This window comes from Aegilops tauschii, chromosome 2 (genome assembly GCF_002575655.3).
Source record: "Aegilops tauschii subsp. strangulata cultivar AL8/78 chromosome 2, Aet v6.0, whole genome shotgun sequence".
Taxonomy (NCBI): domain Eukaryota; kingdom Viridiplantae; phylum Streptophyta; class Magnoliopsida; order Poales; family Poaceae; genus Aegilops; species Aegilops tauschii.
In genome coordinates, this window is record NC_053036.3 from 603,326,773 (window position 1) to 603,346,070 (window position 19,298).

General features: G+C 47.9%; 1 protein-coding gene across 1 annotated transcript; it reads left to right on the forward strand.

Annotated features, from left to right (window-relative positions):
* Positions 1-9,075: 9,075 nt before the first annotated feature.
* LOC109760332 (uncharacterized) lies at positions 9,076-9,870 on the forward strand. The gene has a single exon (XM_020319162.1). The coding sequence runs from the start codon at positions 9,076-9,078 to the stop codon at positions 9,868-9,870; it is 795 nt and encodes a 264-aa protein (XP_020174751.1).
* Positions 9,871-19,298: the final 9,428 nt, after the last annotated feature.

Below are 19,298 nucleotides of genomic sequence, written 5' to 3' on the forward strand. Positions count from 1 at the left end.
TGTATTATTTCCAATAAGTCAATTGCTCGCTCCATTGTTCCGGAGAACGGCGTTTTAGTCATCTTGCCCAAGAGGTATGGTTCGCAAGCATCAAGTGATTCATAATCAAGTGATTCCAAAATCGCATCAGCATGGAGTTTCTTCATGCGCTTTACACCAATATGACATAAACGGCAGTGCCACAAATAAGTTGCACTATCATTATTAACTTTGCATCTTTTGGCTTCATTATTATGAATATGTGTATCACTACGATCGAGATCCAACAAACCATTTTATTGGGTGTATGACCATAGAAGGTTTTATTCATGTAAACAGAACAACAATTACTCTCTAATTTAAATGAATAACCGTATTGCAATAAACATGATCAAATCATATTCATGCTCAACGCAAACACCAAATAACACTTATTTAGGTTCAACACTAATCCCGAAAGTATAGGGAGTGTCCGAACGTATCATTATTTAGGTTCAACACTTATTGCGATGATGATCATATCAATCTTGGAACCACTTCCAATACACATCGTCACTTCATCCTTAACTAGTTTCTATTCATTATGCAACTCCCGTTTCGAGTTACTACTCTTTAGCAACTGAACCAGTATCAAATACCGAGGGGTTGCTACGGACACTAGTAAAATACACATCAATAATCTGTATATCAAATATACCTTTGTTCACTTTGCCATCCTTCTTATCCACCAAATACTTGGGGCAGTTCCGTTTCCAGTGACCAGCCCTTTGCAGTAGAAGCACTTAGTCTCAGGCTTAGGTCCAGACTTGGGCTTCTTCACTTGAGCAGCAACTTGCTTGCCGTTCTTCTTGAAGTTCCCCTTCTATCCCTTTGCCCTTTTCTTGAAACTAGTGGTCTTGTTAACCATCAACACTTGATGCTCTTTCTTGATTTCTACCTTCGTCGATTTCAGCATCGCGAAGAGCTCGGGAATTACTTTCGTCATCCCTTGCATACTATAGTTCATCACGAAGTTCTACTAACTTGGTGATGGTGACTAGAGAATTCTGTCAATCACTATTTTATCTGGAAAATTAACTCCCACTTGATTCAAGCGATTGTAGTACCCAGACAATCTGAGCACATGCTCACTGCTTGAGCTATTCTCCTCCATCTTTTAGCTATAGAACTTGTTGGAGACTTCATATCTCTCAACTCGGGTATTTGCTTAAAATATTAACTTCAACTCCTGAAACATCTCATATGGTCCATGACGTTCAAAATGCCTTTGAAGTCCCGATTCTAAGCCGTTAAGCATGGTGCACTAAACTATCAAGTAGTCATCATATTGAGCTAGCCAAACGTTCATAACGTCTGCATCTGCTCCTGCAATAGGTCTGTCACCTAGCGGTGCATCAAGGACATAATTCTTCTGTGCAACAATGAGGATAATCCTCAGATCACGGATCCAATCCGCATCATTGCTACTAACATCTTTCAACATAATTTTTCTCTAGGAACATATCAAAATAAACATAGAGAAGCAACAACGCGAGCTATTGATCTACAACATAATTTGCAAAATACTATCAGGACTAAGTTTATGATAAATTTAAGTTCAATTAATCATATTACTTAAGAACTCCCACTTAGATAGACATCCCTCTAATCTTCTAAGTGATCACGTGATCCATATCAACTAAACCATGTCCGATCATCACGTGAGATGGAGTAGTTTCAATGGTGAACATCATTTATGTTGATCATATCTACTATATGGTTCACGCTCGACCTTTCGGTCTCAGTGTTCCGAGGCCATATCTCTTATATGCTAGGCTTGTCAAGTTTAACCTGAGTATTCCGCGTGTGCAACTGTTTTGCACCCGTTGTATTTGAACGTAGAGCCTATCACACCCGATCATCATGTGGTGTCTCAGCACGAAGAACTTTCGCAACGGTGCATACTCAGGGAGAACACTTATACCTTGATAATTTAGTGAGAGATCATCTTATAATGCTACCGTCAATCAAAGCAAGATAAGATGTATAAAAGATAAACATCACATGCAATCATAAATGTGACATGATATGGCCATCATCATCTTGTGCCTTTGATCTCCATCTTCAAAGCTTCGTCATGATCTCCATCGTCACCGGCATGACACCATGATCTCCATCATCTTGATCTATATCAATGTGTCGTCACATGGTCGTCTGGCCAACTATTGCTCTTGCAACTATTGCTATCGCATAGCGATAAAGTAAAACAATTATTTGGCGCTTGCATCTTATGCAATAAAGAGACAACCATAAAACTTTTGCTAGTTGCCGATAACTTCAACAAAACATAATCATCTCATACAACAACTTATATCTCATCACGTCTTGACCATATCACATCACAACATGCCCTGCAAAAACAAGTTAGACGTCCTCTACTTTGTTGTTGCAAGTTTTACGTGGCTGCTACGGGCTGAGCAAGAACCGTTCTTACCTACGCATCAAAAAACCACAATGATATTTCGTCAAGTTAGTGCTGTTTTAACCTTCACAAGGACCGGGCGTAGCCACACTCGGTTCAACTAAAGTTGGAGAAACTGACACCCGCCAGCCACCTGTGTGCGAAGCACGTCAGTAGAACCAGTCTCGCGTAAGCGTACGCGTAATGTCGGTCCGGGCCGCTTCATCCAACAATACCGCCGAACCAAAGTATGACATGCTGGTAAGCAGTATGACTTGTATCGCCCACAACTCACTTGTGTTCTACTCGTGTATATTACATCAACGCATAAAACCAGGCTCGGATGCCACTGTTGGGGAACGTAGTAATTTCAAAAAAATTCCTACGCACACGCAAGATCATGGTGATGCATAGCAACGAGAGGGGAGAGTGTTGTCCACGTACCCTCGTAGACCGAAAGCGGAAGCATTAGCACAACGCGGTTGATGTAGTCATACGTCTTCACGATCCGACCGATCAAGTACCGAACGCACGGCACCTTCCAGTTCAGCACACGTTTAGCCCGATGACGACCCTCGAACTCCGATCCAGCCGAGTGTTGAGGGAGAGTTTCGTCAGCCCGACGGCGTGGTGACGATGATGATGTTCTACCGACGCAGGGCTTCGCCTAAGCACCGCTACGATATGACCGAGGTGGATTATGGTGGAGGGGGGCACCGCACACGGCTAAGAGATCCAAGGGATCAATTGTTGTGTCTCTAGGGTGCCCCCTGCCCCCGTATATAAAGGAGCAAGGGGGAGTGGTGCGGCCGGCCAGGAGGGGCACGCCAGGAGGAGTCCTACTCCCACCAGGAGTAGGACTCCCTCCCTTTTCCTTGTTGGACTAGGAGTGGAGGGGGAAAGAGGAGGCAGAGAGGAAGGAAAGGGGGCGCCGCCCCCTCTCCTTCTCCTATTCGGACTAGGGGGGAGGGGCGCGCGGCCCTGCCCTGGCCGCCTCTCCTCTCTTCCACTAAGGCCCACTATGGCACATTAAGCCCCCGGGGGGTTCCGGTAACCTCCCGGTACTCCGGTAAAATTCCGATTTCACCCGGAACACTTCCGATATCCAAACATAGGCTTCCAATATATCAATCTTCATGTCTCGACCATTTCGAGACTCCTCGTCATGTCCGTGATCACATCCGGGAGTCCGAACAACCTTCGGTACATCAAAACATATAAACTCATAATATAACTGTCATCGAAACTTTAAGCGTGCGGACCCTACGGGTTCGAGAACTATGTAGACATGACCGAGACACGTCTCCGGTCAATAACCAATAGCGGAACCTGGATGCTCATATTGGCTCCCACATATTCTACGAATATCTTTATCGGTCAGACCGCATAACAACATACGTTGTTCCCTTTGTCATCAGTATGTTACTTGCCCAAGATTCGATCGTCGGTATCTCAATACCTAGTTCAATCTCGTTACCGGCAAGTCTCTTTACTCGTTCCGTAATACATCATCCCGCAACTAACTCATTAGTTACAATGCTTGCAAGGCTTATAGTGATGTGCATTACTGAGTGGGCCCAGAGATACCTCTCCGACAATCGGAGTGACAAATCCTAATCTTGAAATACGCCAACCCAACAAGTACCTTCGGAGACACCTGTAGAGCACCTTTATAATCACCCAGTTACGTTGTGACGTTTGGTAGCACACAAAGTGTTCCTCCGGTAAACGGGAGTTGCATAATCTCATAGTCATAGGAACATGTATAAGTCATGAAGAAAGCAATATCAACATACTAAACGATCAAGTGCTAAGCTAACGGAATGGGTCAAGTCAATCACATTATTCTCCTAATGATGTGATCCCGTTAATCAAATGACAACTCATGTCTATGGTTAGGAAACATAACCATCTTTAATTAACGAGCTAGTCAAGTAGAGGCATACTAGTGACACTCTGTTTGTCTATGTATTCACACATGTATTATGTTTCCGGTTAATACAATTCTAGCATGAATAATAAACATTTATCATGATATAAGGAGATAAATAATAACTTTATTGTTGCCTCTAGGGCATATTTCCTTCAGTAATGTGGCTTACAAGATCATCTCCAAGATGTTGGCTAATTGGTTGAAAGGAATCTTACCGGAGATTATTAGCCCGACGCAAAGTGCATTTGTCCCCGGGAGATTGATCACGGATAATATACTTATTGTGTATGAATGCATGAATACCATTAAGAGGAAACAAGGAAAGTCAGGTCTTTGTGCGGTAAAATTAGACATGCACAAGGCATATGACCATGTGGAATGGTGTTTCCTGAAGAGAATGATGGAGAGGCTGGGTTTTGATAGCAAGTGGTAGCGCTGATCATGGCATGTGTGTCATCAGTTGAAGGAAATATGCCCTAGAGGCAATAATAAAGTATTATTTATTTCCTTGTATCATGATAAATGTTTATTATTCATGCTAGAATTGTATTAACCGGAAACATAATACATGTGTGAATATATAGACAAACAGAGTGTCACTAGTATGCCTCTACTTGACTAGCTCGTTAATCAAAGATGGTTATGTTTCCTAGCCATAGACATAAGTTGTCATTTGATTAACGAGATCACCTCATTAGGAGAATGACGTGATTGACATGACCCATTCCGTTAGCTTAGCACTCGATCGTTTAGTATGTTGCTATTGCTTTCTTCATGACTTATACATGTTCCTATGACTATGAGATTATGCAACTCCCGCTTATCGGAGGAACACTTTGTGTGCTACCAAACGTCACAACGTAAATGAGTGATTATAAAGGTGCTCTACAGGTGTCTCCAAAGGTACTTGTTGGGTTGGCGTATTTCGAGATTAGGATTTGTCACTCCAATTGTCGGAGAGGTATCTCTGGGCCCACTCGGTAATGCACATCACTATAAGCCTTGCAAGCATTGTGACTAATGAGTTAGTTGTGGGATGATGTGTTACGGAACGAGTAAAGAGACTTGCCGGTAACGAGATTGAACTAGGTATCGAGATACCGACGATCAAATCTCGGGCAAGTAACATACCGGTGACAAAGGGAACAACGTATGTTGTTATGCGGTCTGACCGATAAAGATCTTCGTAGAATATGTGGGAGCCAATATGGGCATCCAGGTCCCGCTATTGGTTATTGACCGGAGACGTGTCTCGGTCATGTCTACATAGTTCTCGAACCCGTAGGGTCCGCACGCTTAACGTTACGATGACAGTTTTATTGAGTTTTGATGTACCGAAGGAGTTCGGAGTCCCGGATGAGATCGGAGATATGACGAGGAGTCTCGAAATGGTCGAGACGTAAAAATCGATATATTGGACGACTATATTCGGACTTCGGAAAGGTTCCGAGTGAATTCGGGTATTTTTCGGAGTACCGGAGAGTTATGGGAATTCGTATTGGGCCTTAATGGGCCATACGGGAAAGGAGAGAAAGGCCTCAAAAGGTGGCCGCACCCCTCCCCATGGTCTGGTCCGAATTGGACTAGGGAAGGGGGGCGCACCCTTCCTTCTTTCTCCTTCCCCCTTCCCTTCTCCTACTCCCACAAGGAAAGGAGGAGTCCTACTCCCGGTGGGAGTAGGACTCCCCCCTATGGCGCGCCTCTCCCCTTGGCCGGCTGCCTCCCCCTTGCTCCTTTATATACGGGGGCAGGGGGCACCCCAGAGACACAACAATTGATCCTTGAGATCTCTTAGCCGTGTGCGGTGCCCCCTTCCACCATATTACACCTCGATAATACCGTTGCGGAGCTTAGGCGAAGCCCTGCGTCGGTGGAACATCATCATCGTCACCACGCCGTCGTGCTGACGAAACTCTCCCTCAACACTCGGCTGGATCGGAGTTCGAGGGACGTCATCGAGCTGAACGTGTGTTGAACTCGGAGGTGCCGTGCGTTCTGTACTTGATCGGTCAGATCGTGAAGACGTACGACTACATCAACCGCGTTGTGTTAACTCTTCCGCTATCGGTCTACGAGGGTACGTGGACAACACTCTCCCCTCTCGTTGCTATGCATCACCATGATCTTGCGTGTGCATAGGATTTTTTTTTTGAAATTACTACGTTCCCCAACATCAGTTTCATATAATGTATGCTTCAATGGGTCCAGCACGGAGGTGTTCAACCCATCGAGAGGACTAAGGCAAGGAGATCCTCTATCTCCTTATTTATTTCTTTTTGGTGCTGAGGCCTTGTCGAGTTTGCTGCAAAGGGAAGAGAACAATGGTAACCTAGTAGGGGTGCGAGTCTGCAGAGAGGCACTGCAAATCTCACACTTACTCTTCGCGGACGATTCCCTAATCCTGATGAGAGCAGATGGGGCTAATGCAGCATGTCTAAGGGAGATTTTGGATGCCTACTGTGAGAGTTCAGGGCAGTTGGTCAGTGATGCGAAGTCCAGTGTTTTTTTAGCCCGAACTTGGCAGTGGAAGAGAAAGTGGTTATATGTCAGAACCTGCGTATATTTACGGAAGCCATGAACGACAGGTACTTGGGACTACCAGCAATGGTGGGGGCGGATAGGAGTGAAGCATTTGAATATCTAATTGAGCGGATCAACCAGTTGGTAAATGGATGGAAGGAGAAGCTACTATCCACGGGAGGGAAAGATATCCTCATTAAGGCTGTTGCCCAAGCCATGCCAGTATTCGCGATGTCAGTGTTTAATATCCCAAAAAAGTTTGCAAAGGGATGACGGATGCCATATCAAGATACTGGTGGGGCGATGATGACAACCACAAGAGGATACACTGGGCAGCTTGGTGGAAACTTTGCATACCGAAGAGCAAGGGAGGGATGGGGTTTAGGGATCTACATAGCTTCAATCTTGCCCTGCTGGCCAAGCAGGTATGGAGACTGTTGGAAAACCCGGAGTCGCTGTGTGCACAAGTCTTAAGAGCAAAATACTACCCGGACGGAAAACTTTTGGATGCGAAGATGAAGAGTGGGTGTTCTTTCACGTGGCAGAGCATTTGTGCAGGGATTAACACTTTCAAAAGAGGAGCCATTTGGAGGATCGCAGATGGCTCTCAAGTTAACATTTGGTCTGACCCGTGGATTGCCGAGAGTGCAGATGGACGCGTAGTTACCCCGAGAGGAGCAAACCTGCTGTCAAAGGTTTCTGACCTAATTGATCCGGTGACAGGAATTTGGGATCAAGAGCTTGTTATGGATACGTTTTGGCAGGTCGATGCGGAGAGAATTCTAGCGATCCTGCTTGCGCCGCAGGGTATGATGGAGGATTTTGTGGCATGGAGATTCACAAAGAACAACCTGTACACAGTCAGATCGGCGTATCATGCTGAGTGGGATCACCAGTTCGGACGATGGTTTGCGAGAACTGAAGGTCAACAATCACAACAATATCCAGTATGGGCGAAACTGTGGGACTCCTCATTGCCGGGCAAAATCAAGATACACGCGTGGAAACTTTTCCATGGGTTCATACCATGTTTCGGAGTCCTGGCAAATCGACACATTGCTATGCCCAGGAACTGTCCAATGTGTGCAGGAGGATGTGAGGACATCAAGCATGTGCTGTTTACTTGCCCAAGAGCGGCTGAGATATGGAGGTGTCTAAAGCTAGATGGATTTGTGGAGGAGCCGAGTAATGTGGACAGAGCTGGCTCATCGGTTCTGGACTATATCTTATGTGCGCCGAAGAGAGGAAGTCTGCTTCCAGATGTGAGTGCACAGTCATTAATCCTCATGGGGATTTGGTATGTATGGTGGGAGAGAAGGCAACAAGTCCATGGAGAAGATATGTTAAGCTCGATCGGCTTTGTCAATATCAGCCCTAGCTGTGAATTACACGCATGCAAGAAAGAAGGAGACGGGGGTAAAAAAGGAAGGATGGACCAAGCCGAGGGAGGGATATGTTAAGCTCAATGTTGATGCAGCTTTCCATGTAGAAACTCTCAATGAAGCAGTCGGGGCAGTGCTGAGGGATGAAAAAGGGGGATTCATAGCTGCACCCAATGAAAAACTTGAGCATGTGGCGGACGCGGCAACAACAGAGGCATATGCCTTGAGACATGGGCTCCTTCTGGCGCAACAGGTGGGAGTGAACAAGCTGGTGGTGGAGGCGGATTGCTTGGAAGTGATCAACACGATGAACTCGGGCGGATTCACGGCGACAGGAGCGGCGACAATTTATGCAGACTGCAATGTCTTAATAGTAGGTTATACTTCGGTGTCTTTCATCCATTGCCCTAGGGAGGCAAATTGTGTCTCTCATGAGCTAGCTAGGCTGGCGGTCTCAAACCTACCCTCGTTGTGGGTTGAGGAACCACCGGCATCTATTGTAAGGTGGCTGGTGGATGATGTAACGGTGATTTAATCTAATAAAGAGGGCCGAAGTTTCAAAAAAAATTACGGACTACTTATTAAACAGAAGAAAAATAATTCCTCAAAAAAAAGAGTAAAAGAGAAAATCGCCGCAAAAAAAATAAATCACCGGGCGGGCACGATAAGACTTCCGACGTGATATATACACAAATGATTAAATCGCTGCCGTTGGACTTGATGAAGACCTAAAAGTTCTATTTGTACTCCTTCGCCGAGGGTTAATCGATTTCATCATCAATAGTTTGGGAACCAGATCTGCCATCAGCCGGCACGGTGGCATGTCATCGTCGAGGTACCGTAGTCGCAACCGCCCAGCGCCAGCGGCCTTGGCTACGCGCAACAGCACGAGCCGACGGGGCAGGGTCTCCGATGCCGACGCCGCCATCACAAGGGACGCATCCCCGTGGGCGTCGCTGCACCAGGAGCTGTTGGACCTGATCGCGTGGCGGGTGCTGGCGGTCGACTTCCGGGGCTACGTCCGGTTCCGCGCCGTGTGCGCGTACTGGCGCTCCAGCACCGCCTGCCCGCGCGGCCGCGGCATCGTCGACCTGCGCTTCCACCCACGGCAATGGATGATGCTGCCCGAGGGCCACGGCCTCTACCCGGGCCACGAAAAGCTGCAGGGGTTCGTCCCCTTCTTCAACCTCTCAACGGGGGCGTTCGTCCGCGTCCACCTCCCGCTCTTGAGTGACCACTGCGTCCTCGACTCTATCGACGGTATCCTGCTGCTGCTGCGGGACCACGACACCGTCGTCCGCCTCCTCCACCCATTCACGGGCGACATCCTCGGCTTCCCGCCTCTCAAAACCCACCTGAGTTCTGTGATCGGCTCGACATCGTTGGAAAGCAAGTGGCACAAGTGGTGCAATATCAAAAATATCAATGCTGCCGCCATGAACGTGGGTGCGGATGAAGTCGTCTCGCTCATGATTCTGGGGGCTTACGGTTGGAGTAATGTGGCCTTTGCTACCTCCGGGCAACGGCAATGGAGTGTATCAAGCTCGCTCAACCGCCGAAGTTGTAGTCCATTCTCGTTCCAAGGCAAGATATATGCGGTGCGTTATAACAGTTAGAAGGGAGAGAGGGAGATTGGTGGAATATTTCCTTGTATTGCTTGAGCCTCGTGGGCATATATATAGGAGTACATGATCTACTTGGAGTACAAGGCAAGCCAGAATATTTCCTAGTCTAACCTATGTTTCCTAATACAATCACGTTACTCAACATCCCCCCGCAGTCACAACGGTAGCGATGCAGACGGTGAGACTGGAGAAGAATCCGAAGGCAAGCCGACGGACCCCCACAGTCGTAACGGTCGACGCATCGCGGAAGTCGTGGCTGGAGTGGAAACCGACGAGGTTGCTCAAGCAAGGCGATAGCCCTTTGTGCCGATGTCGATGCAGCCGAGAGCGTAGGGTGGTGTAGCCGTGGTCGAGGTAGCCGTGCGAAGAACGCCGTGGTCGATGTCGAGTCGGGGTAGCCGGTGTCGAGGGAGTCGCCATGGAGCCGCAGGCGCAAGGAGGCGCCGAGTTAGTCATGGGTGCAGTGGTGTCGAAGAAGTGATGCGCCAGGAAGGAGCATGGTGTTGACGACGCGTCGCGCCGGGTTTGCCAACCCCGGGGACACATCGTAGACGAAGGCACGCGTTGGTGTTGCCAGCACCGGGCATGCTTACACGGTCGAAGACGAAGTTGACGAAGCGCCGCACCAGGCTTGCCAGGCCCGGGGACACGTCGTGGACGAAGGCACGCGGCGGTGTTGCCAGCACCGGGCATGCGTAGACTGGGACCTGCACAAGCTGTACGCCATGTCGAAGAGGTCGGAGAGGCCAGCAGAGAAGGACTCGACGACGGTTGCGGCGCCAATCGGCGCGGGGCCAATGTCGCCCGCGGTTGTCGGAGTAGATGAAGCGGTCGGGGTAGATGACGGCGACGCTGACGGCGATGCTGGCGACGAGCTGGTGCTGGACGAAGACGAAATGGGGTGGACGGGCGGCGGCGACAGCTACGTAGGTAGCCGCGGCGGCGGCCAAAGAAGAGCGGCGGCAGCGGCCTGACGATGGTGGCGGCGGCTAGGTTAGGAGTGCGGCGGCGGTGCTCGAAGTAGGCGAAGAACCCTGACAGCGTGACGAAGACCGGTGCGGACGGTGGCGTTCCCGCGCCAAGGAAGACGGCGCGGCGCATACCACGGGTGGTCGACGCACGGTGACGGCGGAGCGGACCGCGGGCCGCGGCGCTACGGCCCGAAGGGGCGACACAGCGGCGGCAGGCGGGTCGGGGCGACGGCGGGAAGACCTCTGGGCGGCGGCGGGGACCGCGGCCGCGACGCTGCGGCCCGAAGGGGCGACACAACGGCGGTTCGTGAGTCGGTGCAACCGCGGGAACGGCCTCAGGGCGGCGGCGGGGACCACGTATCGCGACACTACGGCCCGAAGGGGCGACGCAGCGGCGACGCACGAGTCGATGCAGCCGCGAGGAGAACCACGGGGCGGCGGCGCTGCGGCCCAACGGGGCGACGCAGCGGCAGCCCGATGCTCGATCGGTGGAGAGGCGCGCTGAACTCGGGACGGTCTTCACGGGGCTTGCGGAGGCGCGCGCAACCGACGGGCCAGGTCGGTCGCACGACGTAGATGAGGCGGATCGCGGCGGCGGGCGGGTGATCAATCCGATCGCGCGCGAGGTCGGGGACGCCGCTCGGTGGAGGAGCGGTGGCGGCGGAGTCCGAGATGAAGCCGGCGGCGGCGGGCGGCAGAGCGGCTATGATTGGCCGCCGCATGGCGCGAGGCCGCCGGGTCGGGGTGATGCAGGAGTCCCGGTCGGAGTAGGGCGGTGACGGCCGGCGTAGATCGACGGACGGGCCGTCGCGCGAACGGCGGCGGTGAAGGGCCGCCGCATGACGCGAGGCCGCCGGGTCGGGGCGACCGGCAGGCCGACGCGCGGACCGACGCGCGAGGCCGCCGAGTCGGGGCGACCGACGGGCAGACGCGCGGACGACGCGCGAGGCCGTCGGGTCGGTGAAGAAGCCGGCCAATCGCGCCGGTGTTGGAGTAAGGCGCACGGGGTCGACAGCGGCGGTGGGCGACGCAAACCGGATCACATAGACCGGAAAACCAAAAAGTAGACGCCGGTCAAAGCAACCGGCGAGAGAGAAATCCGGATCAAAGGATCGGGAAAAAAGACTCTCTAGGGCAGCCGGCCAACACGGCCGGCGGACGAACCCTAGGTACGGGCGGCGCGGCCCCCGGCGGCGGTCATGGAGGTCGACCGCCCCGGGGGCGGCGCGCAGGTGCGGAAGCGGCGGCGGCTAGGATTAAGGATCGACTTGCGATAGATACCAAGTTTCACCGAATCAGAGGTCCTACAGATCGGCCCACCTCAGCTAGAAGGGGTGGAACCCTATCTGCCACCACCAACCGTGATTGCCAGATGTCCGGCGAGCACACCCGACACCACTTATTTGTACCGTCTGGTAGAATGTGCCCAAGAGATTCTGGTGGTCAGTATAAGGCATAATTATAAGAAAGTTCCAGTTTACAAACTAGCTGACCTTATGCTGGGAAGAGCCGTCCCGACGACATGCATTGGTGGGAACGCCCTCTTCATGGAAGGCAGGACGTTGTGCGTCAGTTCTAAGGCGTTTCCTACCATCATGGGTGACACCATTGTCTTTCTCGATTGTCGGAAACATTATCTTGCTCAATACCACCTCGGCAGCGGCACAATATTGTCGCCAGCAATAGATATATCGATGTATGAAATGTCAGGTCCTTGTAGCATCATTTGTCATATATACACATGTTGCTTTCGTAAAAGATGGTGAGTGACCTTTTGTTTTTCATTCCACCATTATTCACCCTGATGATAATCATTCTTTTCCCCACAATAGTTTGTGCTTCCAGGTAAACTCATTGTTTTCCCCTCTATCTATAGGAACAAAGGAGAAATAGCATGTCGGGGGCAGGAGGACAAGTGGCAGGTGAAGGAAAAGTGATGAATTGGGGTGATTGGTGAGACGCAGGAGGCCACAGCCTCTTTTTTTCATGTTTTTTTCATGTTTTTTTTTGTTTTTTGTCCTTTTTTTACTTTTTTCATACTTTCAAATGTTATACATAAATATATTACAAAAAATACTTTACATGACATATTTGAAAAAAGTCTTAACCAAGCATTTAAAAAATGTTAAATGTATATAGAAAATACTTCTGATGTATACAAAAAATATACATTATGTGTGAAAAAAGTTGGGTAGGTACCGCTCATTCTGAGGGTTGTGCGAATCAAAAGGACCATATTGAAAAACAAATCTTAATCAAGTACTTTAAAAAGCGTTAATCAAGTATTTGCAAAATTACCACATGACACATGTGGTAAGCAATTCAAAAAATAAAATAAAAAATATTTGAACAATGTTAATGTGTATAGAAAAATTGTTGACCATTCATTCAAAAAATGTTAAACTTGTACCTGAAAAATGTTAATCAAGCATTTGAGAAATGTTAAATGTACTTATATAAAAAGGTTGACCATGTATTAAAAAAATGTTAAACTTGTAATTGGAAAAAACTGGGGAAAAGCATACCTTTAGCCGGTGGATCAAACGCGAGCGATCCGCCGCCTCCTCTGTATGACGCGTGTCCTTTGTGTTTCCTCTTTTGTAATTTTTCCTGCAATATCATGTGTGCTGCAAAATGTTTTCCGCAACAACACCCATGTTGCAAAAAAATGAAGACGGAAAAAATTGTAAATATTTTCTGCAACATCATTTATGTTGCAACTTTTTTTCACAACAATACCCATATCGCAAAAATAGTGAAAAAAGTCGGCAACATCACCTATGTTGTAAAAGGCTTTTGCAACATTAGCTTTGTTGCAAAGAATTCTGCAACACACTCCTTGTTGCAATGATGAGGACAGTGTTGGATACATGAGTGTTCTTGCGTAAGGACTTCTGCAACACAGATGATGTTGCATAAATTTTTTCATCTCAACTTTTTTGCAACATGGATATTGTTGTAGAAAGACTTTTGCAACACGGATGATGTTGTAGGAAAATTGTCCAAGTGGCACAGGCACGCGTCGAGTGATGAACGTCTTGGCCAGCTGATTAGAGGTTATGTGTTGTCAGATCAAACTCGTATCTGGCGGTTGCGCATGCGGCGGAACTCAACGCGTGATCGGCCGGCAGATTATAATCGTTTCCCAGGAAAATGCTTGGCTTCAGCCGACGAATCGTACGCAAGCATCCGTAGTCTCTTCCGTGTGACGCGTGTCATTGATCCACTATAGCGAGTTTCTGCAGCAATGTCTTTGTTGCAAAAAGAGTTGTAACAAGACCTCTGTTACAACAAAAATGCAACGAGACCTCTATTGTAATAATAATAAATTGCAACAAGACATCTGTTGCAAAAAAACTGTAATAAGACCTCTTTTGCAAAAAAAAATTATAACAAGACCTCTGTTGCAAAAAAAGTCTACGACTTGACCTCTGTTGTAAAATTTTCTGCAACATGACTTCTGTTGCGGAAACTACTTGCAACACGCCATGTGTTGCAATGATAGATGGTAACGATCGGCGGCTCAATCAACCAGATCTGATGGCTCGCAAGATGGCGTATCTTTTAAAAAGATCTGCCAACTGATGCGTATCAGCATCCAAAAAATGCAATCAAGCATTTAAAAAATGTTAAATGTGTGTACAATTTTTTTGGCCATGTATTCGAAAAATGTTGACCATGTATTTAAAAAATGTTAAATATTTGTTAGAAAAGTATATCAGATATATATACCAACAATGTGTATAAAAACAGTGAAAGACGAGAGAAAACAAAAAACCTAATAAAACCAAGAAAGAAACAAACAAAACCAAATTAAAACAAAGGAAAAAAGAAAGAAAGCACAAAAACTAAGGAAAACAAAGAAAACCGACAAAAAAATAACCCGAAGAAAACCTGTGATGAAACAAAGAAAAACAGTAAGAACCATGAAAATGTAAAAAAACGATGAAAGACCAAAGAAGACAGAGAACCAAAGAAAGCTGTAAAGAAAAAAAAAAGAAAGGTAGAAAAAAATTTGGGAAGTCAATCCCAGCGAACGAACGCAACGAAATCTAGCGAACAGGAAAAATCATTGCATATGGGCTGGACCAGTAGCTACAGGTGGGAGGGAATCCCTCAGCGAGCCCGAACAAACACTCGCGTGTAGCGAGATATAGTCGCCGCGCCGTGGGTTGCCTGTTGTTGCTTCCCCTAGGACCAGTGAGGTGCCGGCAGGCCATACTAAAAGACTTTTTAGAAGTTTTCAATATGGGAAACGTTTCTGGCCGGTCCGCCGGCTAACGCTCGCGCCGGTCGCTTGCGGGCCATCCGATCAACAACTCTTTACTCACTGCTAGGCCGTCTGATCGAACAGCACACGAGGTCCCGCATCGCTCGCTAGCCACCACATAATCAGCCCACGCGTCCTTTATCTCGTTCTTTTTCTCGCGAAGCCTCTCAGCCACACGTTTCCTTATCTCCCCAGTCCCCACGTCTCTCGCACAATGACTAATCTCTGCTTTCCCAATCTCTCTCTTCTGAGCCGCCGCGCGCCGCTTGAAGCCCCGATGAGCCGCCCTGCTGTTAGCCAGCCATCGCTGGCCGGTGCGCGGTGTGCTGCAACCAACAGGCCGCGGAGTTACAACGGCGATGCCACAACGCTTCAAACAAGCAGGCGGCCGTGTAGTGGAGCGGGAAGACGCGCATCTGCGGAGGAGAACACCTAGCCCGTTCCAGCTCCGCCGCTCGCCGATTGCAACTCTCATATAGCCGGTTGCAGCTCTGCCACTTGCCGGTTCCAGCTCCGACACAAAAGGGATGCAACTCTACTATCTTGATTTTGCTGACCAGCCCAATTTTTGCTACCACCGCTTTCAATTTTTGATGGAAACAGCAATCTTTTTGCTACCACTGTCTTTTGTTTTCACTGGAACCAGCCCCAGTTTTGCTTCAACTGTCTTTTGTTTTTACTGGAACCAGCCCCAATTTTGCTTCCACCGGCTTCGATTTTTGCTGGAACCAGCCCCAATTTTTCTTCCACCGGCTTCGATTTTTGCTGGAACCAGCAATCCTTTTTTTTTGCTACCATCGGCTTTGTATGCAAGCGACGCCGCCATCACCATTGATGCTGCAACATGCGGTGGGCAGCACCGGCGAGGGACGGTGTTGCGGTCGGCGCCGTGAAGCTACCATGGATGCAACACGGAGGCAAGAGAAAAGTTGCTTTGGTCAACGGCTTATTTATTGCGAGCGACGGCGGCAAGCATGGGCGGTGAGCATCTGCGGCGAGGCAAACGGGCGATGTCGGCGAGCGTGAGTCGACGGCGGCCGAGGACGAGCGGGCGCTGGTCTCTTTCCCCTTTCATTTTTCCCCTGCTTTTTTTGTTGCAGCGTTTTCTATAAGGTTGACGAAGGAATCATACGGTCTACAACAGCTAGATCGTGCGGCCCACGCGGGACCGGCCGAAATTTTCAGCCGGTGCGCCGGCGCCTATCAGTCGCCAAAATACAGATGTATGTACTTCATATTAAAATCTCTAAAAGGTATTATATTTAGGAATGGAGGGAGCACTTGATTTTATAAACAAGTACACAAAAAAGAAAATACAATAGCAGATAGTACACGCCCTGGCCTCTGCATAACCGAGATACACACATAAACTAAGCTGCAACAAAACTCTAAAAACTTGAGTCGGGAGTCACGAGCCGCCACCTCCTCCTCCTCAAAATAAGCTAGGGTTCCCGCTTCTCGCCGGAGCCGCTGCAGGTCCGCCTCGTCTCCGGTGGCCCTAGGGCCATGGGGGCGCAGTGGATCCTGGCAAGGGCCGGCGGGAGGGCTCTGATTTTTGTCGTTCCTTTCCGTTTTGTAATGGTTTGTGTCCTACTCAGAAAGACGAGACGGCAACGGCTCCCTGAAGATGGAATAAAGTTCTCTCCGCCTAGCCCTTGTTCCGGCGGTGCGTCTAGCATTGTTGGTGGGCGTGTGGAGGTGTGTCTCTGGCGGATATATCTTTGGTGGATTTGCTCGGATCTCGTCGTTGTTCGTCTATGCTCGTGTGTCTTTTGATTGGATCCTTCCGATTTACATTATTCTTCATCGGCGGCGGTTGCTGTTCTGGTGCGCTGGTCCTATGGGGCCTTAGCACGACGACTTCCGGACTGTCTACTACAACAAGTTGTGCCCGACTCTAGCGATGGAGGGGCGATGACGGCGGCGCGCCTTCGGCTCGTTTCAGTCCTTGTAGTCGTTGCTAGATGGTCTACGAATCTGGATGTAATTTTTATTATTCTTAGTGTTTGTTGTACTACCATGATTGAAGATGAAATAGACTGATAGTTTTCTCGCAATAATAATAATAATACACACACTGTTTGCCATTATATATAGATAAAAATATGAATATGTTGCTCATGTTAAAGTATCTCCTAGTGAAACTTTACACATGTATAGAACAAATCTATATACTGCATGTAAAATTATTGTAGGAGCTTTTCCAAACTTTTAACCTTAATTTTTAAAAAATCACTTACTGGAGCCCTCCAAATTGTCCATACATATGCCAGTGACCAGTTGTGAGTGATTGCATATTTCTTTGACGAGACAAAGATTTTGTACGCGCAAGTTATGGGGGACTGGATTGGTAGAAACATTTGAAAATAGTCTTACACCTTTCACCCCTGAATTTACATGTACGCAATCTTGTCGTCCATTCGTCCTAGACTCTACATAGGGAAGATGCAAGCGGCCCAAGTTGACAAGTCTTAGGAGCTGTTCAGCAATTCACCAGCTTCGTAAAATCCCAGGATCTGCGGAGCACCTGTTTCCTGCTCTTTCATTTTCAACTACAACTCCGCCAGCTCCAGGAGCGGAGGGACTCCGATGGGCCCTTAGTCTCTGTAAACAATGTATAAGTGTCTAAAATATCGGTGATCCTACCAAAATACCATAACCGGCTTATTGCGGGATATAGCCGATTAATTGCTCATCAGCACTCCATATGGGCTGGTCCCAGTTGCGTTCGGTTGGCAAAGTAATGTTCTGGTTTTCAGTGATTGCAATTTCTGATTATGGTTTACTTCGCTTTTCTATAGCTTTTTTTATTAACTATTCTTCCAGTTTTTTGTCCGTTCTTTTATTTTCCCTTTTCCCTTTCATGTTCATGTTCAAGCTTCTTTTTTTCCCTTTATTCTTTTCTTTCGTTTTTCCTTTTCTACATTATAATTTGCCAACCTTTTGCCATTCAGCTTTTTTTCGGTTTCATTTTTTCCCTTTTCTCCAATTTTCATGAGCATTTATAAAAATGCATGAAAAATATTAAAAACTGCATGACCATTTTTAAAAGCCATGAATACGTTTTGAAATTACATGACATTTTTTATAATGCGGGAACAATTTTTTTAAAAATTGCATGGTTTTTTAAAGGAGTGAACACTTTTTAAGCTGGGCCAAACATTTTTTAAAAAGTGAACTTGATTTTAAGTAGGTGAGCACTTTTTAATTGTGAAATGTCGTTAAATAGGAGAATTCTTTTGAAAATTACATGAACAGGTGTGAACACTTCTAAAATTAGCCAAACAGTTTTTTAAAAGTAGAAGAACACTGCCACAAGAATGGTCTTGTTTGAAAATCCTTGTCGCAACAAACACGAATATGCAAATGAAACATAATATTAGACTTTCAGTTCAAATAATGTACTAGATCTTCTGGAATCGCGAGGCAAATGAACGACCGACCAACTGCGTGTGCGGCCGCTGCGTTCCACTTCAAAAAAAAATCACTTTTCTTTTATTTTGAAGCTAACTTAATATCCTAGAGTGCTAGGAAACATGCAACACTATCAAAGGTCTAGTATAGGGGTAGAATATAAGGCTCTTGCATAGGGGCAAACTCAGCTCAAAACGTAAGTGGGAGCTCAAGTGAGTGGGGACACAATTGTCGGGCTAACTAGGGCCTAGCTAGTAAAACATTGCTATTAAGCTAGAAAATGTAGAAATTCACTGGGGCCTAGGCCCCTGGTTGGCCCAACATAGGTTGAGCTTGCTTAGGACATATCTCAGAGCCCTAGGACGAGGACCTCAAAAAGGGATGTGAGTATGTGACATCCGCGAGAATCGTCGTGATCGACATCAAAACGCAGAGTTTTCTCTCGCTAACTCGCACGCACCACAACGAGGCACCTAGGACACCGAGACCACCCTGAGGGAAGGCCTGCAATGACAAAGTCAGGACCTCTAGATCCAGTTCTTAGCTTCGCCACTATCGTCAGCAGTGACCTGGACAGGACCACTCGCCACCGCTACCCCCGCCACCTACACAACCAAGGAAAATAGCCACATCCGCCGCCACGATGCTCGCAGGAGAGCCGGTCGTGCAATTTGATGTCCAGAGGGCCGCCAACCCGACGTTCGAAACCACCCTTACCTGCTTCCTACATGGAGCTGGACTGCTGACATGCAGTATGTCACCCC

Excerpts from the sequence above, each read along its gene's own strand:
- LOC109760332 (XM_020319162.1), top strand. The coding sequence starts at position 9,076 with ATGTCATCGTCGAGGTACCGTAGTCGCAACCGCCCAGCGCCAGCGGCC.